Source organism: Oncorhynchus mykiss, chromosome 6, assembly GCF_057628025.1.
Source record: "Oncorhynchus mykiss isolate SJ-2025 chromosome 6, ASM5762802v1, whole genome shotgun sequence".
NCBI lineage: Eukaryota > Metazoa > Chordata > Actinopteri > Salmoniformes > Salmonidae > Oncorhynchus > Oncorhynchus mykiss.
Window position 1 is genome coordinate 9,590,270 of NC_143027.1, and position 27,340 is coordinate 9,617,609.

The following is a 27,340-nucleotide window of genomic DNA, read 5'->3' on the forward strand; positions in this document are numbered from 1 at the left end:
AACAAACTGTCAATTCAATAGACTACTGAAACACTGTCAACGAACTGAGAGAAATAGTAATGGCGTGGATTTGTAGGCACTAACTCCGCCATGGTTCGTTGGACAAAGCCTATGAGAAAAATGAATGGCGTTTTGGGATGGACGCTGGAAATAAGGTCCCTGGTAAAAACAGGCTTATACATTTTGTTCTATGAGGTAATCTTCATCGGCTAATGTCCCTTTTTGGGTATTTTGAAGAGTTTACGTAATAACGAAAAACACAAAACTTCATAATTCATAAAGGTCATGTTAACTGGCTGCTATTACCTCAGAACAAAACATAACAGCTTCATTATCCATAAAGGTCATGTTAACGGACTGCTATTACCTCAGAACAAAACATAACGGCTTCATTATCCATAAAGGTCATGTTAACGTACTGCTATTATCTCAGAACAAAACACAACGGCTTCATTATCCATAAAGGTCATGTTAACGTACTGCTATTATCTCAGAACAAAACACAACGGCTTCATTATCCATAAAGGTCATGTTAACTGACTGCTATTACCTCAGAACAAAACACAACGGCTTCATTATTCATAAAGGTCATGTTAACTGGCTGCTATTATCTCAGAACAAAACATAACGGCTTCATTATCCATAAAGGTCATGTTAACTGACTGCTATTATCTCAGAACAAAACATAACGGCTTCATTATCCATAAAGGTCATGTTAACTGACTGCTATTACCTCAGAACAAAACACAACGGCTTCATTATTCATAAAGGTCATGTTAACTGGCTGCTATTACCTCAGAACAAAACATAACGGCTTCATTATTCATAAAGGTCATGTTAACGGACTGCTATTATCTCAGAACAAAACATAACAGCTTCATTATCCATAAAGGTCATGTTAACTAACTGCTATTACCTCAGAACAAAACACAACGGCTTCATTATCCATAAAGGTCATGTTAACTGACTGCTATTACCTCAGAACAAAACACAACGGCTTCATTATCCATAAAGGTCATGTTAACTGGCTGCTATTACCTCAGAACAAAACATAACGGCTTCATTATCCATAAAGGTCATGTTAACTGACTGCTATTATCTCAGAACAAAACATAACAGCTTCATTATCCATAAAGGTCATGTTAACGGACTGCTATTACCTCAGAACAAAACATAACGGCTTCATTATCCATAAAGGTCATGTTAACGGACTGCTATTATCTCAGAACAAAACATAACGGCTTCATTATCCATAAAGGTCATGTTAACTGACTGCTATTACCTCAGAACAAAACATAACGGCTTCATTATCCATAAAGGTCATGTTAACGGACTGCTATTATCTCAGAACAAAACACAACGGCTTCATTATCCATAAAGGTCATGTTAACGGACTGCTATTATCTCAGAACAAAACACAACGGCTTCATTATCCATAAAGGTCATGTTAACGGACTGCTATTATCTCAGAACAAAACATAACAGCTTCATTATCCATAAAGGTCATGTTAACTGACTGCTATTACCTCAGAACAAAACATAACGGCTTCATTATCCATAAAGGTCATGTTAACGGACTGCTATTATCTCAGAACAAAACATAACGGCTTCATTATCCATAAAGGTCATGTTAACGGACTGCTATTACCTCAGAACAAAACACAACGGCTTCATTATCCATAAAGGTCATGTTAACTAACTGCTATTACCTCAGAACAAAACATAACGGCTTCATTATCCATAAAGGTCATGTTAACTGACTGCTATTATCTCAGAACAAAACATAACAGCTTCATTATCCATAAAGGTCATGTTAACGGACTGCTATTATCTCAGAACAAAACATAACGGCTTCATTATCCATAAAGGTCATGTTAACTGACTGCTATTACCTCAGAACAAAACATAACGGCTTCATTATCCATAAAGGTCATGTTAACTGGCTGCTATTACCTCAGAACAAAACATAACGGCTTCATTATCCATAAAGGTCATGTTAACTGACTGCTATTACCTCAGAACAAAACACAACGGCTTCATTATCCATAAAGGTCATGTTAACTGACTGCTATTACCTCAGAACAAAACACAACGGCTTCATTATCCATAAAGGTCATGTTAACTGACTGCTATTATCTCAGAACAAAACATAACGGCTTCATTATCCATAAAGGTCATGTTAACTGACTGCTATTACCTCAGAACAAAACATAACGGCTTCATTATCCATAAAGGTCATGTTAACTGGCTGCTATTACCTCAGAACAAAACATAACGGCTTCATTATCCATAAAGGTCATGTTAACTGACTGCTATTATCTCAGAACAAAACATAACGGCTTCATTATCCATAAAGGTCATGTTAACTGGCTGCTATTATCTCAGAACAAAACACAACGGCTTCATTATCCATAAAGGTCATGTTAACTGACTGCTATTATCTCAGAACAAAACATAACGGCTTCATTATCCATAAAGGTCATGTTAACGGACTGCTATTACCTCAGAACAAAACACAACGGCTTCATTATCCATAAAGGTCATGTTAACGGACTGCTATTATCTCAGAACAAAACATAAAGGCTTCATTATCCATAAAGGTCATGTTAACGGACTGCTATTATCTCAGAACAAAACATAACGGCTTCATTATCCATAAAGGTCATGTTAACGGACTGCTATTACCTCAGAACAAAACACAACGGCTTCATTATCCATAAAGGTCATGTTAACGGACTGCTATTATCTCAGAACAAAACATAAAGGCTTCATTATCCATAAAGGTCATGTTAACGGACTGCTATTATCTCAGAACAAAACATAACGGCTTCATTATCCATAAAGGTCATGTTAACTGACTGCTATTATCTCAGAACAAAACATAACGGCTTCATTATCCATAAAGGTCATGTTAACTGACTGCTATTACCTCAGAACAAAACATAACGGCTTCATTATCCATAAAGGTCATGTTAACTGACTGCTATTACCTCAGAACAAAACATAACGGCTTCATTATCCATAAAGGTCATGTTAACTGGCTGCTATTATCTCAGAACAAAACATAACGGCTTCATTATCCATAAAGGTCATGTTAACGGACTGCTATTATCTCAGAACAAAACGTATAATATCTCCTAAGCCGGTGTTAACCTCAGACCAAATTCCTGAACAAACCAGAGGTAACTTATTGCTGGGTTTTAGAACTACAAGCTGGCAAGCTCTATACTATCAACAAACTGTCCATTCAATACTGAAATACTGTCAATGAACTGATGGCAATGAACTGATGAGTGGCATCTCAACGGGGTATCTAAGAGTTTGAGTGTGTCCCTAATGAGAGAAAACTGACCTTGTATATAGCTACTAACTCTGGAACTGACCCTGTATATAGCTACTGACCCTGGAACTGATCCTGTATATAGCTACTAACTCTGGAACTGTCCCTGTATATAGCTACTGACCCTGGAACTGTCCCTGTATATAGCTACTGACCCTGGAACTGACCCTGTATATAGCTACTGACCCTGGAACTGTCCCTGTATATAGCTACTGACCGTGGAACTGTCCCTGTATGTAGCTACTGACCCTGGAACTGTCCCTGTATATAGCTACTGACCCTGGAACTGTCCCTGTATGTAGCTACTGACCCTGGAACTGTCCCTGTATATAGCTACTGACCCTGGAACTGTCCCTGGAACTGTCCCTGTATATAGCTACTGACCCTGGAACTGTCCCTGTATATAGCTACTGACCCTGGAACTGACCCTGTATATAGCTACTGACCCTGGAACTGACCCTGTATATAGCTACTGACCCTGGAACTGTCCCTGGATGTAGCTACTGACCCTGGAACTGTCCCTGGATGTAGCTACTGACCCTGGAACTGACCCTGTATATAGCTACTGACCCTGGAACTGTCCCTGTATATAGCTACTGACCCTGGAACTGTCCCTGTTTATAGCTACTGACCCTAGAACTGTCCCTGTATATAACTACTGAGCCTGGAACTGTCCCTGTATATAGCTACTGACCCTGGAACTGTCCCTGTATGTAGCTACTGACCCTGGAACTGTCCTTGTATATAGCTACTGACCCTGGAACTGTCCCTGGAACTGTCCCTGTATATAGCTACTGACCCTGGAACTGTCCCTGTATATAGCTACTGACCCTGGAACTGACCCTGTATATAGCTACTGACCCTGGAATTGTCCCTGTATATAGCTACTGACCCTGGAACTGTCCCTGTATATAACTACTGACCCTGGAACTGTCCCTGTATATAGCTACTGACCCTGGAACTGTCCCTGTATGTAGCTACTGACCCTGGAACTGTCCCTGTATATAGCTACTGACCCTGGAACTGTCCCTGGAACTGTCCCTGTATATAGCTACTGACCCTGTAACTGTCCCTGTATATAACTACTGACCCTGGAACTGACCCTGTATATAGCTACTGTCCCTGTATATAGCTACTGACCCTGGAACTGTCCCTGGATGTAGCTACTGACCCTGGAACTGACCCTGTATATAGCTACTGACCCTGGAACTGTCCCTGGATGTAGCTACTGACCCTGGAACTGTCCCTGTATATAGCTACTGACCCTGGAACTGTCCCTGGAACTGTCCCTGTATATAGCTACTGACCCTGGAACTGACCCTGTATATAGCTACTGACCCTGGAACTGTCCCTGGATGTAGCTACTGACCCTGGAACTGTCCCTGTATATAGCTACTGACCCTGGAACTGTCCCTGTATATAGCTACTGACCCTGGAACTGACCCTGTATATAGCTTACTTACTTTCTAGTGTTCTTCTTATTTATATTTCTCATGTGTTTTTGTTCTATTTGACTTTTTTGAATACATTTTTTATTGTACAACTGCATTGTTGTGAAAAAGCAAGAAAAGGCATTTCACTAGTGCACGTGACAATAAACACTTGAAACAGGGCTTGATAAAATACATTGGATTGATTGAGTACCTGAGTTGGGCACAATGAGGTGTCCTCCCTGGGAGTTGAAGGATCCTGCGGCGGTGCAGGAGGGGTCTCGGGTCCGAGCCAGGCTCTGGTTACGCAGGTTCATGTTCTCACTGTCCAGCAGGGACTGGGTGACCTTAGGGGACAGCTTGGAGGAGAAGTCAGACAGGTCTTCCGAAGGAGTGACCAGGCCAGAGGAGTTGTACACCTTGATCTTCAGGTTGGGCAGGGGGTCCAGAAGGGGCGAGTTGGTCATGGGGATCTTGTCGGACACGTCGTGCAGGGCGTAGACGGGGCCGCGGTACATGGCCGCAGCGTTGGTCAGGTCCGGGGGAGCGGTCAGCAAGTCAGCTGGGGGTCAGAGGTCAGCGATGATATATAATACGTTTTGTCAAATTCCAAATTTACATTTATAAAAATGTGTTATTTAGACGTGTAAATCAATAACAAATTATGTTCACAATAATAACCTGGTTGATCAAGAGCAGACTGCATCAGGAAGTCTGTACCACAGGTTTATATTTCGGGAATTATTGTCTCAAAATGTCTAATCACGCAATGGGTCAAATGATTCAGTTACATTACATTACAAGTCTTATTGGATGAGGCATTTTCTGTACAGGGGACTTTTATTAAGAGCCCCGACACTCTGTCTGAACATTAACACTGATTGCTAATTAATATGCAGCTCGTTAGCATGCTACAACAGACACACCTGCTCTGAATGTGGCAGTTGATTAGGCTCTGGGTTAAAGTTTCCACCAGGTACAGATCTAGGATTAGCTTCCTCTCCCCTGATGCAAACATGAACCCTTACTGAACATCTCATCAAATGTCTACCCAGACTATTTGCATTGACACACTGACTCTGTACCAGTAACCCTGTATATAGCCTATAGTTATTCTATATAGTTATTCTTATCTCTTACTTTTTTTATAGGTATTTTCTTAAAACTGTGTTGTTGGTTATGGGCTTGTAAGTAAGCATTTCACTGTAAGGTCTACTACACCTGTTGTATTCAGCATTTCACTGTAAGGTCTACTACACCTGTTGTATTCAGCATTTCACTGTAAGGTCTACTACACCTGTTGTATTCAGCATTTCACTGTAAGGTCTACTACACCTGTTGTATTCAGCATTTCACTGTAAGGTCTACTACACCTGTTGTATTCAGCATTTCACAGTAAGGTCTACCTACACCTGTTGTATTCAGCATTTCACAGTAAGGTCTACTACACCTGTTGTATTCAGCATTTCACTGTAAGGTCTACTACACCTGTTGTATTCAGCATTTCACAGTAAGGTCTACTACACCTGTTGTATTCAGCATTTCACTGTAAGGTCTACTACACCTGTTGTATTCAGCATTTCACTGTAAGGTCTACTACACCTGTTGTATTCAGCATTTCACTGTAAGGTCTACTACACCTGTTGTATTCAGCATTTCACTGTAAGGTCTACTACACCTGTTGTATTCAGCATTTCACTGTAAGGTCTACTACACCTGTTGTATTCAGCATTTCACAGTAAGGTCTACTACACCTGTTGTATTCAGCATTTCACTGTAAGGTCTACTACACCTGTTGTATTCAGCATTTCACTGTAAGGTCTACTACACCTGTTGTATTCAGCATTTCACTGTAAGGTCTACTACACCTGTTGTATTCAGCATTTCACTGTAAGGTCTACTACACCTGTTGTATTCAGCATTTCACTGTAAGGTCTATTACACCTGTTGTATTCAGCATTTCACTGTAAGGTCTACTACACCTGTTGTATTCAGCATTTCACTGTAAGGTCTGTTGTATTCGGAGCATGTGACAAATAACATTTGATTTGATTTGATTTAGGGGTGAAAATGCAAAACGGACCTAAGATCAGTGTCTAGGGACAACTTCACCGTTAAACCTGAAAAAGCAGAGCCTCCATAAGAGGGCTTCCATCATTTATCTACCTCACCTGTGGTACAGTATATCCATAAGAGGGCTTCCATCATTTATCTACCTCACCTGTGGTACAGTATGTGGAACAAACTTGCAGGTTCAACATATTTGTTTTCATTGAAATACAATAGTTGCTCTTGAATGAGATTGCCTAACTCATTGGAACCAATGGAATTGTCCCAAAGGTGCAAACTCCGACCATGAGGCACTACAGAGACTTGATGAAAAGCTGAAAGCATTCGAAACCAGGTATGATCTCATCATACCTGAACATTCGTTAAACATCAATTCCTTTGTCTGAGTCTGTTAGTGTATGGTTCCATCCATCATCTTTGGCAAGATACGGACAAAAGACGCTGGTAATGTACCAAATAGCACCCTATTCCCTATGTAGTGCATTGCTTCCATATGGACCCTGGTGAAAAGTTGTGCACTGCATAGGGAATAGGGTGCCATTTGGGACGTACATGCTAATAATCCTGTTTCCATCCACAGTAGGAGCTCGCCCACTACTTTAGTTTGTTTGTGAAACCCTGTACACCGATCTGACCCTCACCATCCCTCCCCTCCTCCCTCTCTTACTCTCCTTCCTCACCATCCCTCTCTCACCATCCTTCCCTCACCAGCCCTCTCCTCCTCCCTCCCTTACTCTCCTCCCTCAACATCCCTCCCCTCCTCCCTCTCTTACTCTCCTTCCTCACATCCCTCCCTCACCATCCTTCCCTCACCAGCCCTCTCCTCCTCCCTCCCTTACTCTCCTCACTCACCATCCCTCCACTCCACTCCACTCCACTCCTCCCTCCCTTACTCTCCTCCCTCACCAGCCCTCACCTCCTCTCTCCCTTACTCTTCTCCCTCACCATGCCTCTCCTCCCTCTCCTCCCTCAGCATCCCTCCCCTCCCTTTCTCTCATCCCTCCCTTCCCTCCCTTCCTCTCTCCCCTCACCTCCTCCCTTGTTTCCTTCCTCCCTCTCTCGTTCCTCCCTCAATATCCCTCCCTTCTGTCCTCTTCCTCCCCATCACTATGTCTCTGTCCTCTTCTTTACCATCACTCTGTCTCTGTCCTCTTCTTCACTATCACTCTGTCTCTGTCCTCTTCTTCACCATCACTCTGTCTCTGTACTCTTCCAGCCAGCTCATCTTTCCGCCAATTCACACCCACTGAAATGTAATTAACAGGCAACAGACTGCCAAAAGCTTGATGGAAGAGGAAGGCGAAAACGGAATTCTTTATTAATATTAACCTGAGATGAGCCTTCACCAGCGGATTGACATCCTGATGGTCTGCTGATGAAATGTCACCCGGCGCTCAAACACACACACACACACACAATGCGCTGCCGACCAAATTGCATTCCATCTCAGATCTCCACTTTTCATTCACACTCTGATTTGAATGTTAATCCGGCCTCTGTCTTCTTCTTCTCTCCCCGTAAGAGACCAGGCAGGCAACCAGCAGGGAAAGTTCACAGCGGTGGACTACAGATGCCTCAGTCTAGACGTAAAGGCCACCTTTAGACCAGTGGGAGGGTGAGGGAGAGTCTGGAATTAATAACACAAAGCTGCATGGTTGGTCTCCGACATCTTTTAAATCCTGATCTAATGAGAATTGCCTGTCACGCTGATGAAGGTCACTACTGGTGAGGTGTGGTGTTATCACGTGTTCTCTATACCGGTGAGGTTTGGTGTTATCAAGTCTTGTCTGTACGGGTGAAGTTTGGTGTTATCAAGTCTTGTCTGTACAGGTGAAGTTTGGTGTTATTGTGTGTTGTCTGTACCGGTGAGGTTTGGTGTTATTGTGTGTTGTCTGTACCGGTGAGGTTTGGTGTTATTGTGTGTTGTCTGTACTGGTGAGGTTTGGTGTTTTTGTGTGTTGTCTGTACCGGTGAGGTTTGGTGTTATCACGTGTTGTCTGTACCGGTGAGGTTTGGTGTTATCACGTGTTGTCTGTATTGGTGAGGTTTGGTGTTTTTGTGTGTTGTCTGTACCGGTGAGGTTTGGTGTTATCACGTGTTGTCTGTACTGGTGAGGTTTGGTGTTATTGTGTGTTGTCTGTACCAGTGAGGTTTGGTGTTATCACGTGTTGTCTGTACCGGTGAGGTTTGGTGTTATTGTGTGTTGTCTGCAATGGCAGAGGAAAACTTGGATGGTTGTGGCATAGCTACAGTACTGGAGCATCAGGAAGTCTGTACCATAGAAATAGATTTGCTAGAATGGACATTACCTTTCAAGATAATGCTATGTGGTTGGTGGACCGGTGCGGCGGTCATATTGACTGTACACCAACAGGAGAAATGGCTGTGGTCGGAGGTGCTTTGGGGCCATTTCTTTGGTATGTACCGTCCCTCAACAGGATGGAAGGAAAGAGGAAAGTCTATCAGAAATGGCTAACGTTGAGTATCTGGGCTGGAGAGGGAAACATGTTGATGTTATCAGGGAAACAGAAAGCCATGATAAGAGGAGAAGGAAGTATTTGACTTTCTCCGGGAGACTAAGGAAAAAGTATATATACTGGATCAGATAAACAATGTCTACACTCTCAGCACCACTCATCACATGTTTTACTCTACAAAAAGAGCTAACTAAGATAACGATTACAGCCATGATTAAATCATGGATATTAATTATGGTTACATTAGTGTATATCTAGATTAAATGAGCAGTTAACTAGCAATTCATATTCTTATTAACATACTGAAACACACTGTGTTACTCCATATCACGCTGTCTGAAGAATTATAGCACTTTATGTTACTGCACTGTCTTCACTAGCCGTCACCTGGTAGGACATTTTGGCTTCAAACACTTCTGCTCACAATTGGTAACTACCTAGTACCAAATGGTGCTTAGTGTGGTTGATTTAATGACCCCCTCCCCCACTCTATATGTAATTCATACAGTGTAACAGTGTTGTAGTACTCGAGTACAGGACTCAGACTTGATTCAGACTCAAGTCAAGATTTTCATGACTCGTGACGCCGACTCGGACCAGTGGTGATTCGGACATGGACTCAACCGGTTATGTCTTTGTTGTCAGAGAAATATATTTAGCATAATTCAACATACTAGCTGCAGCAGCAACAGTTACCTAGCATGTATTATCTAATTAGCCTTTACAACACTAATGACAAGTAGCTAGTGAGCAGGGTTGGGGAGTAACGGATAACATGTCATCTGTTACATAGCATGTATTATCTAATTAGCCTTTACAACACTAATGACAAGTAGCTAGTGAGCAGGGTTGGGGAGTAACGGAAACGTGTAATCTGTTACATGTAAGGGAAAACAAATTGCAAACAAATGCCAACTGTAATCAGAATACAATCAGAATACAGATATTTAAAAAAAAATTCAATGATTACTTCGAGGATTACTTTTAAATTCAGAAAGGATGTTTTCTCAATGACATTCAAATGAGAATTGAAAAAAAAAAGGCGCAAATTTAAATTTGTTCCACCTGAGCGACTCTATGATGACCACTATGATGACACACCAAATGTGTTTGATGAATCGCGGGAAAAGAGTAGGAATGGGCTTTTGTAGGCTACAGTCCCAGCTATGTCTTCCAATGGTGCGACTGCTGTAATCTAAAAGTAACTGAATGTAAATCAGATTACGTTACTGAGGTAATCCAACAGTTACGTTACCGATTACAATTTTGGACAGGTAACTAGTAACTGTAACGGATTATATTTAGAAAGTAATTTACACTAGGGACTTGGAACTCGACTCGGACTGGAGGTTTAGTGATTTAACTACATCACTGCAGTGTAATAACCATTTATATTACTATGTCATTTCTTAGTAAATACGGGTAATCTATACTATGTCATTTCTTAGTAAATATGGGTAATCTATACTATGTAATTTCTTAGTAAATATGGGTAATCAATACCATGGCATTTCTTAGTAAATATGGGTAATCTATACTATGTCATTTCTTAGTAAATATGGGTAATCTATACTATGTCATTTCTTAGTAAATATGGGTAATCTATACTATGTCATTTCTTAGTAACTATGGGTAATCTATACCATGTCATTTCTTAGTAAGTATGGGTAATCAATACCATGTCATTTCTTAGTAACTATGGGTAATCTATACCATGTCATTTCTTAGTAACTATGGGTAATCAATACCATGTCATTTCTTAGTAACTATGGGTAATCTATACCATGTAATTTCTTAGTAACTATGGGTAATCAATACCATGTAATTTCTTAGTAACTATGGGTAATCAATACCATGTCATTTCTTAGTAAGTATGGGTAATCTATACCATGTCATTTCTTAGTAACTATGGGTAATCTAAACCATGTCATTTCTTAGTAACTATGGGTAATCTATACCATGTCATTTCTTAGTAAATATGGGTAATCTATATGTCATGAAATAAAGTGTTACTGGAAAGACATCCCAAACTGAACCATTGTCTAAAGATGCAACGATAAGAGCACAGCTAGAAATAGCCTGGGTACAAGACCTGTTTGTGCTATCCTTCCACTACTGGCATTTGACAAGGAGTGGCAAGGACTGTAATGATGGCACAAACAGGTCTGTTACCCAGGCTAAGCTAGGACCTAGTCACCGCCCCACATCCTACTCACCTGAGCGCGCCGTCTTTATATTGACCGACTGGAAGCCTCCGTTGAGGGCTGATGAGTCGATGATGTCAGAGTCAAAGTCCCGGTGGGTTTTCCGGTAGACGAAGAGCGCCACGATGACGGAGATGACCAGACACATTATGACAGCGATGACGATGCCTACGTAGAGCGCCATGTTTTCTGTGCTGGGGGCCGCTGTGACAGAGACACAGAGAGGGAGAGACACAGTGAGAACCTGGGGAGGTTTAAATTAAACCTGATTCATACTACAAGGCTGAACCAGGGTTGTCTTGGTCGACTGAGAGTAATCTGTTCTTTCGACCAATCGATTGGTTGAAATTTTAAAACATGCATTTCACCATATATTCACCATAGACACACTCTATGTGTTTGAATTAAATCAAATATATGTAGAAAACTTCGCCTGATGCTTTAAGCACTGCAATTAAAAATGAAGACACACAAATTACTAAAGAGGGAGCCAGAGATCAATATAACCTAATCAGAAGAAAAAACCTGTTCCCTACTCGACCCTCCTCCTCCTCCCGCTGCCCGCTGCTGCTGGCTTCCACAGGTTCTGCCATTACGCCCCTGAAGTTGCCTGTAACAAGTAATAGGCTAGCGGTCGGCAACCTTTTCCATTTGGAGTGCCGAGTTATCATACCATTTCCATTTGGAGTGCCGAGTTATCCTACCATTTCCATTTGGAGTGCTGAGTTATCCTACCATTTCCATTTGGAGTGCCGAGTTATCCTACCTTTTCCATTTGGAGTGCTGAGTTATCCTACCATTTCCATTTGGAGTGCCGAGTTATCCTACCATTTCCATTTGGAGTGCTGAGTTATCCTACCATTTCCATTTGGAGTGCTGAGTTATCCTACCATTTCCATTTGGAGTGCTGAGTTATCCTACCTTTTCCATTTGGAGTGCTGAGTTATCCTACCATTTCCATTTGGAGTGCTGAGTTATCCTACCATTTCCATTTGGAGTGCTGAATTATCCTACCTTTTCCATTTGGAGTGCTGAGTTATCCTACCTTTTCCATTTGGAGTGCTGAGTTATCCTACCATTTCCATTTGGAGTGCTGAGTTATCATACCATTTCCATTTGGAGTGCTGAGTTATCCTACCATTTCCATTTGGAGTGCTGAGTTATCCTACCATTTCCATTTGGAGTGCTGAGTTATCCTACCTTTTCCATTTGGAGTGCTGAGTTATCCTACCATTTCCATTTGGAGTGCTGAGTTATCCTACCATTTCCATTTGGAGTGCTGAATTATCCTACCTTTTCCATTTGGAGTGCTGAGTTATCCTACCTTTTCCATTTGGAGTGCTGAGTTATCCTACCATTTCCATTTGGAGTGCTGAGTTATCCTACCATTTCTACTGATCTGCATGCCAGTTATGATCTCATTTGCTTTTTTTTCGTGGAACAGTTTAATTTAATTCCTAATAAAGTCTTCATATCTCAAAATCAATGTCATGTGATTAATCAAAATTATCTCTAAATTAAAATGATACAAATCTAAAAGTAATATAAACATTGCAGCCCACAGTTAGAAAAAATCTTGATAAAAATAAATATCCTGTAAACCACGTTGGCTATGCATGGCCTGTCTGCAAGGCATTTGAGACAACGTATCAACTATTAGCTGTAGGCTATTTGCTCAAGGGATAAAATGTAATCAGCTAGGCCTTTTTTTTTAATGACATTTCCACCTGATCAGAGAATTACATTTTTTCCCCTTTCACGCTGAGTGGTTATCGAAAGGGAGAGCGCTGGAAAGATTTTTCCAACAGGCCACGTTGAGGAACTATTGTCATTCTCAGTGGATGTAAAAACATACTTATTTTACTTTCTTTTTGGGGTGAAGAAAAAATGACTTTGAGAAGCTCCACAGAGATAGTGAGTTACGACAATCAGAAACAGTATCAGATCCCCAAATGGGAACATTTATAGGCCTACATTTGCACACAGGCCAGGTAGCCTAGGCCTAGTTCTATGTGTAATAAGATGCATGTTCTTACTCAGGAATGACAGGAGCCTTCAAACAAAAGACAATTAATAAATTGACAACTTGTAAATGGAAACTAAATAGTGTAGCCTAGGTTGTGCGCTGTGCAAACAACGTGTCCACTCCTACAATGACAACGGTGGGACTGTAATAATATATTGAATGGATTAACAGAAATTACCATAACCATGCAAACATTGTAGATTAGAAATTATAGTAATTAACAGTACATGTGATACTGGTGTGCCATCCCCAAGGCTTTCACAACGGATTAGTCCACTCAGACAGGTGTCACTCAGACAGGTGTCACTCAGACAGGTGTCTATATAAAATATATTTGCCACTGCTCGACTAAAAAAAGATCTCAGTCTATCGACCAATCAATCGACCAGTCGAGTAAATGGGCTCATGACATGATCTGTTCACATGGTCTTTTCCAGCCACTGTGCTGGATGGATTGCGTAACAGGCAGCACAGTACAGCTCGGTTCAGCTCGGATTGTCTCAGTAGTGTGAAAATGTTATTAGAATTTGCATTTCATTTCTCGCAATGGAGATGTTGGCAAACATGACTGGGCAGGTCAGCGCCAGCATTACAGACAGGAAGCCAAAGTCAACAGGAAAGGATTTATTTCAAACTGTTAGAATAGATTAGCAACAGTTGCTAATTTGAATAAACATACACACACACACACACACCTATCACCCAAGACACAATCCTTTATTTAATGAGGCTATGAATGATTTCACGAGAACCCTGACATCTTTCCTTAATTTCACCAAAATAATTGCAACAGCACTAAGCTTCATTCAAAACAAATCTCCCTCCTCTCCTGTATCCCATTTCCCCATAACATGGTGGAGATTTTCACTTTCGGGTTTGGTCCACTAGCTTCAAACAGCTGTAAAAACGACATTTATAGTTACTGAAAAGATTTAGATTTAAGTCAAATGTATTTTCACCCAAGAAAACAAGTGATAGACAACAACACAGAGGCTTATATGAAAACCACACCACAAAGAAACACAATATACAATATATAAAGTCAAAAATATCTAAAGATTTGTTAAAACAGATATCACAACCTACTGATTATAAATTAATTGATCAGTAATCCCGAAAAAACATTAGATTTGTTTTGGTTAAATGTGTGTGTGTACATGTGAGTGTGGGAGAGTCTATATGGAGGAGAGTAGTTTGGTTAATCAGGCTGATCCCCACACTTCATGAATGAGATTTATTGAGTAGTTTGGTTCATCAGGATGCCACCCAGTCTTCATGGAGGAGATTACTGGGTAGTTTGGTTCATCAGGCTGACCCCCAGTCTTCACGGAGGAGATTACTGGGTAGTTTGGTTCATCAGGCTGACCCCCAGTCTGACCCCCCAGTCTGACCCCCAGTCTTCATGGAGGAGATTACTGGGTAGTTTGGTTCATCAGGCTGACCCCCAGTCTTCATGGAGGAGATTACTGGGTAGTTTGGTTCATCAGGCTGACCCCTAGTCTTCATGGAGGAGAATACTGGGTAGTTTGGTTCACCAGGCTGACCCCCAGTCTGACCCCCAGTCTTCATGGAGGAGACTACTGGGTAGTTTGGTTCATCAGGCTGACCCCCAGTCTTCATGGAGGAGATTACTGGGTAGTTTGGTTCATCAGGCTGACCCCCAGTCTTCATGGAGGAGATTACTGGGTAGTTTGGTTCATCAGGCTGACCCCCAGTCTTCGCTTGAAGTTATTTAGGGATGATGTTGTTTTGGCAATGTGAAGATATGAATTCCAGAGTATGGTACCTCTGTATCTGATAGATAATTGACTATTTGAGGTGCGGCAGTGGGGAGGGTAAAGGTTATCGTATGTGTTGAACAGATGGATTTCAAAATGAACCTGGAAGAATCCATTGAAGGGTTTAGGTAAACTGTCTCGGCGGTATGAGTATTTGTAGATGAAAGTGCATAATTGCCGAACATTAATGTGGTAAAGAGACAAGATATTGAGTTTCTTAAACAAAGGTGCAGATGGAGCCAGGTAATTAGAGGGAGGTGACTAGTCTTGCAAATGTTTTTTTGTATGATGAGTAATTTGTGTAGGTAGGAGGCATATGTACTGGCCCTGCCAATAATACAGTAACTAATATATGGGTAAATTAAGCTATAGTATTGAGTTAGGAAGCAAGCCTGATCATCTTTCTGATGATACCAACAGATATCATCACTGTGCTGCAGACAAATTGAACATGATCTTTACGGATAACTTTTCATCAAATAGAACTTGTTCCATTTCATTCCCACCAATTAAGATTCTCACCATTTTTCTTGTATACATTATTTCTTATTATTACTAGTGATTAGAATTAATGTACATTTAAAGATCATTTGTTTATCTGGAACCATTGAGAAGATTTGGCAATGCCTGAGTTGGCTTCTTTAATTTGTGAATAAAAAGTGTGAAAATCTAATTGGTATCATCAGCAAAGAGAATGGGAAGTACGGAAGAAGACCCAGCAACAAGGACATAGATATTTATTAAAAAATAACAAAGGTCCAATAATCGAACCCTGTGGGACACCACATGATATCTTAGCTCTGGTAGATGCACAGCCGTTTGCATAAACACATTGTTCTCTATCATAAACATAACTATATAACCCATTATATGTATAATCATGAAAACCATAATAATACAATTTATAAAGTAATATTTCATGATCAACCGTGTCAAATGCTTTGGATAAATCTGAAAAGATGCCAAGAGCGTATTCATTGTTGTTCAGGGCTGTAAAGATTTGATCCACAAGTTGCAAAAGAGCCATATCTATGAAGTCGTTTTTTACGAAATCCATATTGTTGATCATATAGAAAATCTTTTTTTCTTTTCATTTTTTTTTCTTAGTACAGATTTTGGCCAATAATCTGTAAAAGATATTGGATCCCCAGATTTATAAAGTGGGATAACTTTTGCAATTTTTTTTTTTTTTAGGAACAGTACCAGTTTGCATAGATTTGGTGAAGATATTTGTTAGAGGCTCAGTAATCGAGGATGACACTGATTTCACAAAAGAGGCACCAATCTCATCATGACCTGCTGCTGACATCTTTAAGTTACCAATCACCTTCTTCACCTCCATTACATCATCACCTCCATAACATCATCATCTCCATAACATCATCACCTCCATAACGTCATCACCTCCATAACATCATCACCTCCATAACATCATCACCTCCATAACATCATCACCTCCATAACATCATCACCTCCATAACATCATCACCTCCATAACATGATCACCTCCATAACATCATCACCTCCATAACATCATCACCTCCATAACATGATCACCTCCATAACATCATCACCTCCATAACATCATCATCTCCATAACATCATCACCTCCATAACATCATCACCTCCATAACATCATCACCTCCATAACGTCATCACCTCCATAACATCATCACCTCCATAACATCATCACCTCCATAACATCATCACCTCCATAACATCATCACCTCCATTACGTCATCACCTCCATTACGTCATCACCTCCATAACATCATCACCTCCATAACATCATCACCTCCATAACATCATCACCTCCATAACATCATCACCTCCATAGCATCATCACCTCCATAACATCATCACCTCCATAACATCATCACCTCCATAACATCATCACCTCCATAACATCATCACCTCCATAACATCATCACCTCCATTACATCATCACCTCCATAACATCATCACCTCCATTACATCATCACCTCCATAACATCATCACCTCCATAACATCATCACCTCCATAACATCATCACCTCCATAACATCATCACCTCCATAACATCATCACCTCCATAACATCAGGAGGATCAAGCAGAGTAGGGAAATGTCCCTTAATGTAATCCAATGAATTTCCATCAGTTACCCATTTTCTTTGACAGAGAGGAACCCACATTCACAAAAAAACAAAAATAAATGACATGAAATAACACCAGGATGACTATGGGTCTTATTTCCAACAATACGTTGATATGGGACAGCTGTATTTTTCTCAGTCTACAGTTGATTGATGATTTTCCAAGTCAACTTTATATTATTATTGGAATTTGTTAGTATTTTGGGGGGATATCCAAAGTAAGTGAGTAAATTTGTTCTTATACTTTTTTGTAATTTGTAGAATTCAGGACAGAGGGATTTGTGAGACTTTTTTATACTACTTGAGACCGGTTATAAGACAAGGTTTCCAGAACCCTTCTGCTGCTCTCTTACATGATTTAACTAAGGGAAAGCGGTGGTGAAATACAGAATTGAAATATGTGTTTAAAAAAAGAGTAAGCAGACATACTGCTCTCACTCGTGATGTTCTACAGCGGTGAACAGTATGACATGGAGACGTGTCATACTGGCTGGTTCTCTCTTCAGTCAACCAGGTTTCTGGAAGGGCAACAATGGAACATTCATGACTGAGAGAAGACAGATAATGAACACGGTGGTTGTTTTTTGTTTTTTTTAAGGAAGACTGCGAACGTTCAAATTAACAAGTAGAAAATAAGCTTGTCTTGGAATTAATTAGATAAGCGTTTGGAACAACCTGTATAGCAGTTTAATATTATAGTAATCACAAATTATACTTGTCTCTGGTCAATTTCAGGAAACTTGAATCTGGATCAACAATCATTCTATGTGTTGTTCACTTCATGAATTGATTAAAATATCTAACGGGATGAAGACCATGTCATCAGGGTTGATATCCTGCCTAACTAAGAGAGATACAGAGTGGGAATCATCCGGAGAGTGGAACAGAAACATAGAAGTGTATGCCTCACATGTCCAATACAACCATACATTTGTGTTAGTTATATTAATAGGGGTGCACTTCCTATGGAATTGACACATTGACACAGTCCACATAACACCACTGAAGACATCAGAGAGTTATGACATTTAGAGCAATGTGTGTTTTTGGTCACCAGGTTAGGTGAAACACATGAACAAAGTGGAGCAATGTGTGTGTGTGAAATCAGTGGACTATAGGTGAGTCACTTGCCATAGGCCTACGAGAGGTGGGTGAACGACCAGCTGATCAACCTTCAGCTATGGCGATGTTGCCTTTCTTTCGTTCTTCAATTAGTCATTTCTTTTGGAGAAGTCTTCACTGATGAAGATCTTGATTCCCTTCATGCACTTGGCTCTCCTGAATATCTCCTCCTCGTCTTTGAACCTGAGAAGTTTCACCACAGCTGGGCCGTTCATCAGGGAAGAAAGTGCCATTCCTATTCACCCTCTCCATCTCAATGAGTTTAGGATCCAGTTTGAGTTGATCTGCCAGGAGACTTCTGGGTCATGCCAAGTTTGTCTTTACATCCTCAATTCCATCGATTAAAATGTTATTGCGCCTCGATTGGTTTTCGATCGACGCTCCTTTGGAAGAGCGCTTGTCAAAGTGTTGTTTGGAAGATTGCTAAATCCTCAGACATGGTTCTGAATACGGTCTGGCTGGTGACATTCACACCCTTCAGCTCTTCCACCTCCAACTTCGTAAAACAAACTGTGTTTAAATCATCAAGCCTTTTGTTCCTCTTCTGCATTGAGCTTGTTGTGAGCTAAAATGAGTTCGCAAACACAACCCACACCCCACCTCCCGAAATGAAATGCTGCCAGTGAAATGGTAAACACACACAAGAAACAGACTTGATCACAAATGCACCACTACTATAAATAGAGAGAAGGTGGAGGACCTGCTCACTGTATGTATCCTGGCTGAACTTTACTAAACGAGCAGGAAACCACCAACTCGCAAGTTACTCCTAGCAGTATGCAGGGCATTAAACCAAAACACTGGTCGAAGACGCTTGGGAGAGACAGTGGTAGGAGCGTTGGCTTACCCACCGAATGAGACGGTACAATGATTCCCTTCTCTATTCAGTGTTTGTTCTCTCACATAAACTGAAACTGAGCTAACAGTGTAGAATTTTAGCAACCAGAAAATGACAGATCAATTTCTACATTGGCCACCCAATTTCCACTAGATAACACAGCCACAATCTCAAAACAGCTATGTGCTCCTGCTGGAGATGTCAAGAGGTGAATATCACAGCCAATCACAACACTGCAGGATAAGTAATACTGTGAAACATTATCGTTCCACTTTTACTGCAGATATTTTATGGACATTTTCTGAAATTACAATGCAAAAATACAAATGAATCCTATGTGTAGCACCTTTAATAGGCCTGGAAATGTCCAAAAGGGGACATTTTCATAAACAAGTTTTATATCAAACCGAGGCAGACACATAACGTTTTTATAGATGGGTTGACTGAGCTGCTAAATGGGTGGCTAAAAAGGCGTCAAAGGACTCGGCGGAGAACATGACCAGAATACATGGCTGAGCATCAAGGAGGAAACTAATGTCTAGTACAAGCGACATTTCAAACATTTTTTTTTAGTTATGACACTTGCCTCTTCATTTATGGCTAGATTTTGTCTGCAGTTATTGGTATGAAGAAAGGGAACAAGAAACACTCAGTCATGAAGTCAAATCTGTCATACAGGCAGGATTTCATCACAATATTGACAATGACCCAGATCATAGATCTTAAAATTGCAACTGAGATTTACACAAGGGGCACTGATAACCTCCAGCCACTAGAGGGAGATATAAACCACATTTGTTCCCGTTGGATCTTGGGTCAGTTTTGTATTTCACCCACTAATGGCTAAGATAAGGTTTAGGGAACCTGATCCTAGATTTGTACCTAGGGGAAACTTCACCCCAGAGCCCTGGAACCATTATGGAAACTAGACACCGTTAAGATCTCACCTGAATAGGAAGAAGAGCAGAGAGACACTAACTCTACCTCCTATCATGTTACAGATGATATTTTACATATTTATAACTACCACTTAGTCTGTTCAATTCTTAATCTCAGTGACAACAATAGTTCCAAGTTGAGTGTACATACACTATATAGCAGTGGTTCTCAACTGGTTTTAGCTCGTGACCCAAATTGAACCAAGTTGTCTGACTTGCGACCCAATATTCGCATCGCAAAAAATTATTGCCAAAATACAATCTGGAAAACTATTTTTAATACTATATTGATAGTAAATGTAGCAATTATATGACACGGTACATACACCATATCCTGTTGAGATAGCCTGGGCTATATTCCCTACATACGCTATATACTGTTGTGATATCCTGGGCTATATTCCCTACATATACTATATACTGTTGTGATAGCCTGGGCTATATTCCCTGCATATATTATATACTGTTGAGATAGCCTGGGCTATATTCCCTGCATATATTATATACTGTTGAGATAGCCTGGGCTACATTCCCTACATATATTATATACTGTTGAGATAGCCTGGGCTATATTCCCTACATATACTATACACTGTTGTGATATCCTGGGCTATATTCCCTACATATACTATATACTGTTGAGATAGCCTGGGCTACATTCCCTACATATACTATATACTGTTGAGATAGCCTGGGCTATATTCCCTACACTCGGTTCCTTTATCCCTGGTGTCAGAATTATAACTTGTTTAAAGTCATTATTTCTCCCTCTACTGCAGCCTCTGCACCAGGCAGAAATATCTGACCCCCCAACAGCCTTCACTGTCCTGCTATATTTCCCCTAGGTACAGATCTAGCATCAGCTTCCCCTCCCGCAATCCTAACCTTAACCATCAGTTGGGGAGATACCAAACTGTCCCCCACCCTACAGCAGCTGTCCTACACTGTCAAAACCATTAATGTCTCCTAGACCGGATCACATGTGGCATGCCAACAATAGTCCACTGAGTTCTCTTCTAAATTGCATCTGGATTAAACATCTATCTTCTCTCAATCATTAATTTTCCATTGTTGCCCCTTTCAGAAACATGGTTGACTGACGAGACAGTCCAGTAGACGAACAAAATCCCACTGACTGTCTTGATCAATCATGTGTGAGGGGGACGCTCCATCTTCAACGTTTGTTCTTTCTGACAGTCGCTTGGAGCTAGATCCACCACACACAAAAAACACGTCAGGCTTTGTGCATGCAGGGCGGAGGGACGGAAACACTGTCATGAACGAGTCATGAGATCAGATTGATCCCATCGACCAAGCCTTGCCTCTAATTAAGACTCTATGCAGATGGCTTATGCACAGCCAGTGGGGCTGATGGTAACAGGGTCTGATTACCTGGCAACCTCTGTTGCCCCTGAGGGTAGCACGTACACGCCACGGAAGCAACGGCTCTGGGTCTCAATCCCCACTCTATTGATTACTGGACTTTTCTTTCTGTCCCGCTAGGCAGATTGAGACAAGGGAGGTTAACGCAGCTAGCTGCAAGTACCTGATCTGCATCCAGACTAGCTCTGAAGTGGACGTAGGCAGCTTCACAAACTGGAGGGAGAGAGAGAGTCCGGGCTTCTGTCAGGGTAATCCCCATTGGCTAATCCCAGCATTGATACCAGAGGTGAAGCAAATACTTTCACGTGGGTCACTGAATAATGAGGAGTGAATTTGTGTGACTTGGAGGGCACCAGCACACTCCTAGCAACATCTAGCTCACACCTCTGACACCCCTAGCAACACCTAGCTCACATCTCTGACACCCCTAGCAACACCTAGCTCACATCTCTGACACCCCTAGCAACATCTAGCTCACATGTCTGACACTCCTAGCAACATCTAAGTCTTACCTGACACCATTACTAACATCTAGGTCCTATCTGACACTCCTAGCAACATCTAGCTCACATCTCTGACACTCCTAGCAACATCTAAGTCTTACCTGACACCATTACTAACATCTAGGTCCTATCTGACACCTCTAGCAACATCTAGGTCTTACCTGACACCATTACTAACATCTAGGTCCTATCTGACACCTCTAGCAACATCTAGGTCTTACCTGACACCATTACTAACATCTAGGTCCTATCTGACACCCCTAGCAACATCTAGCTCCCATCTCTGACACCCCAAGTAACATCTAGCTCCTATCTAACACCCTTGCCAACATCTAGCTCCTTTCGTATGACATCCTGTACATATCATTTTTACATTTGAGTCATTTTTGACATTCTTACAATCAGTGCATTCAACTAAGGTAGGTCAGACAATCACATCACAGTAATTGGCAGTAAAACTGTCCTCAAAAAGAGCAGCTATTTCTGAAATCAGTGCTAGTAAGAAAGATAAATGAGGAAATATTGCTAATTCTGAAAACTTAATTTCCTTTAAAGCTGGTTTAGAGTAAAGCTAGCCAAACGAGTGTATCTAGTTGACACCGAGCCTAGGTCTTACTGGGTTACTGAATTAATAGTGAGGGGACGCATCCTTGACTTATTAAATACAGACTACTATACAGGTTACTGTATTACTGTACATGTTACTGTATTACTGTACATGTTACTGTACATTACTGCATTACTGTACATGTTACTGTATTACTGTACATGTTACTGTATTACTGTACATGTTACTGTAAATGTTACTGTATTACTGTACATGTTACTGTACATGTTACTGTATTGCTGTACATGTTACTGTAAATGTTACTGTATTACTGTACATGTTACTGTACATGTTACTGTATTGCGGTACATGTTACTGTATTACTGTACATATTACTGTACGTTACTGCATTACTGTACATGTTACTGTACATGTTACTGTATTACTGTACATGTTACTGTATTACTGCACATTTTACTGTATTACTGTAGATGTTACTGTACCTGTTACTGTATTACTGTACCTGTTACTGTATTACTGTATTACTGTACATGTTACTGTACATGTTACTGTATTACTGTACATGTTACTGTATTACTGTGCATGTTACTGTAAATGTTACTGTATTACTGTACATGTTACTGTACATGTTACTGTATTACTGTACATGTTACTGTAAATGTTACTGTATTACTGTACATGTTACTGTAAATGTTACTGTATTACTGTACATGTTACTGTACATGTTACTGTATTGCGGTACATGTTACTGTATTGCGGTACATGTTATATAAAATGTGTAATTAGAACTTAAATACTGTTTGACTTTATACTATTATGTATTATGTTATATACAATGTGACTTATATTTCCTTTATGACACAAATACCTGAATAACCTATAGTGGGAGTGCTAGAATAAAGATGATCTGGAACATCTCATCCTATAGTACAATGCTCTTCCACATCCTATCCACCTCCCTACAGTTATTTCACACATATTTCCCCGCTTTGATGATAAAACTAGGAGCCACAAAACGCCAGAATCAGAATGTTTAATTAACTTAGATGAATAGATAGATGTCTTTGAACACGAAAAGAAAATGAGAACAAATTGTCTGGCAATGAAATCCTGAGAATGATTATTATGTTTAATATATACGCTCATAGCTCAAAGAGTGAGAGAGATAGAGTCCTCAGTAAAACTCTCTCTCACACATCAAGATGAGGAGGCTGTAATAGCACAGAGAGACTGGGACCTCTCTGACACTAGAGACCAGTATAGTGGAGCTGACTGGAGGAGGAGGAGGCACTAGGAGAATCATCAAGGAGGGGAACGCTGTAACCTTAAGGAATAGGTGGTACGGCATGACATAGGAGGGAAAACTCAAGAGGGACACAAATCAATCAACAAAATAAGAGAAGGGGAAGAGGGGGAATGGAAAACAAAAAAAAGACACCAACTCACATGAAAATCCCAAATCACTGTCGGCATTAGGCTCAGTAGACAGCTGATATAATGAACCTTGAGGGGGAGAAAAGGGGAGGGAGGGCACGGTGAAATCAACATCAAACCAAACGGAACAAAACAAAACAGCAACAAAAAATAAGAAAGTCTAAATGGTCACATGTCACTGAAAATGTAAACATATACACGACAGTTCAAAGGTTAGGGGTCACTTAGAAATAATTTTGTTTTTCTAAGAAGAGAACATTTGTTGTCCATTAAAATAACATCAAATTGATCAGGAATACAGTGTAGACATTGTTAATGTTGTAAATGACTATTGTAGCTGAAAACGGCTGATTTTTAATGGAATATTTACATATAGCGTACAGAGGCCCATTATCAGCAACCATCACTCCTGTGTTCCAATTAGCTAATCCAAGTTTACCATTTAAAAGGCTAATTAATCATTAGAAAACATATTTGCAAAAGGGTTAGCACAGCTGAAAACTGTCGTGCTGATTAAAGAAGCAATAAAACTGGCCTTCTTTAGACTCGTTGAGTATCTGGAGCATCAGCATTTGTGGGTTCGATTACAGGCTCAAAACGGCAAGAAATAAATAACTTTTTTCTGAAACTCGTCAGTCTATGCGAGAAATTGCCAAGAAGCCGAAGATTTCGTACAACGCGGTGTACTACTCCCTTCACAGAACAGTGCAAACTGGCTCAGCGCAAACTTGTCTTCTTGCTCTTCTTGCTTCTTGTTGTGCACCCGGGCCTCCCACTCATCTTTCTATTCTGGGCCCAACCCCTTAACGGGACAATACACTTTCAAATCAAAGTTTGTTCTTGTCCAATTGCGCACTAGCGACTCCTGTGACGGGCCGGGCTTAGGGCTTGTAAGTAAGCATTTCACTGTAAGGTCTACTACACCTGTTGTATTCAGCATTTCACTGTAAGGTGAAACACCTGTTGTATTCAGCATTTCACTGTAAGGTGAAACACCTGTTGTATTCAGCATTTCACTGTAAGGTGAAACACCTGTTGTATTCAGCATTTCACTGTAAGGTGAAACACCTGTTGTATTCAGCATTTCACTGTAAGGTCTACTACACCTGTTGTATTCAGCATTTCACTGTAATGTCTACTACACCTGTTGTATTCAGCATTTCACTGTAAGGTCTACTACACCTGTTGTATTCAGCATTTCACTGTAAGGTCTACTACACCTGTTCTATTCAGCATTTCACTGTAAGGTGAAACACCTGTTGTATTCAGCATTTCACTGTAAGGTGAAACACCTGTTGTATTCAGCATTTCACTGTGAGGTCTACTACACCTGTTGTATTCAGCATTTCACTGTAAGGTCTACTACACCTGTTGTATTCAGCATTTCACTGTAAGGTCTACTACACCTGTTGTATTCAGCATTTCACTGTAATGTCTACTACACCTGTTGTATTCAGCATTTCACTGTAAGGTCTACTACACCTGTTGTATTCAGCATTTCACAGTAAGGTCTACTACACCTGTTGTATTCAGCATTTCACTGTAAGGTGAAACACCTGTTGTATTCAGCATTTCACTGTGAGGTCTACTACACCTGTTGTATTCAGCATTTCACTGTAAGGTCTACTACACCTGTTGTATTCAGCATTTCACTGTAAGGTCTACTACACCTGTTGTATTCAGCATTTCACTGTAATGTCTACTACACCTGTTGTATTCAGCATTTCACTGTAAGGTCTACTACACCTGTTGTATTCAGCATTTCACAGTAAGGTCTACTACACCTGTTGTATTCAGCATTTCACTGTAAGGTGAAACACCTGCTGTATTCGTCGCATGTGACAAATTACATTTGATTTGATTTTGATTTGATGTTATACACACAGACCTTACAGACACACCTTACATTGACTTGACTGTACAGGATGTTATGAAGCGATCACATGCACACATCACAATACCATCACCCACTGTAGACAGACAATGATGTTGAACTTGATGCGGAAGACAAGTATAATAACAGGTTGCCTATACTAAAAAAAACAACACGAGAAGAAGATGAAATACAGGACATAAACCAATGAGAAATAGAAGGACTGAAGTCAGAGAGGGAAAATACAGGACATAAACCAATGAGAAATAGAAGGACTGAAGTCAGAGAGGGAAAATACAGGACATAAACCAATGAGAAATAGAAGGACTGAAGTCAGAGAGGGAAAATACAGGACATAAACCAATGAGAAATAGAAGGACTGAAGTCAGAGAGGGAAAATACAGGACATAAACCAATGAGGAATAGAAGGACTGAAGTCAGAGAGGGAAAATACAGGACATAAACCAATGAGAAATAAAAGGACTGAAGTCAGAGAGGGAAAATACAGGACATAAACCAATGAGAAATAGAAGGACTGAAGTCAGAGAGGGAAAATACAGGACATAAACCAATGAGAAATAGAAGGACTGAAGTCAGAGAGGGAAAATACAGGACATAAACCAATGAGAAATAGAAGGACTGAAGTCAGAGAGGGAAAATACAGGACATAAACCAATGAGAAATAGAAGGACTGAAGTCAGAGAGGGAAAATACAGGACATAAACCAATGAGAAATAGAAGGACTGAAGTCAGAGAGGGAAAATACAGGACATAAACCAATGAGGAATAGAAGGACTGAAGTCAGAGAGGGAAAATACAGGACATAAACCAATGAGAAATAAAAGGACTGAAGTCAGAGAGGGAAAATACAGGACATAAACCAATGAGAAATAGAAGGACTGAAGTCAGAGAGAGAAAATACAGGACATAAACCAATGAGAAATAGAAGGACTAAAGTCAGAGAGGGAAAATACAGGACATAAACCAATGAGAAATAGAAGGACTGAAGTCAGAGAGAGAAAATACAGGACATAAACCAATGAGGAATAGAAGGACTGAAGTCAGAGAGGGAAAATACAGGACATAAACCAATGAGAAATAGAAGGACTGAAGTCAGAGAGGGAAAATACAGGACATAAACCAATGAGAAATAGAAGGACTGAAGTCAGAGAGGGAAAATACAGGACATAAACCAATGAGAAATAGAAGGACTGAAGTCAGAG

General features: G+C 40.5%; 1 protein-coding gene across 1 annotated transcript in view; it reads right to left on the reverse strand.

Annotated features, from left to right (window-relative positions):
- unc5ca (unc-5 netrin receptor Ca) overlaps positions 1–27,340 on the reverse strand; it is a 290,202-nt gene that overhangs the window by 37,805 nt on the left and 225,057 nt on the right. The window contains 3 exon segments of the mRNA XM_036979368.2: positions 4,985–5,332; positions 11,534–11,725; positions 24,257–24,313. Of these exon segments, the coding sequence (XP_036835263.2) occupies positions 4,985–5,332; positions 11,534–11,725; positions 24,257–24,313 (597 nt within the window).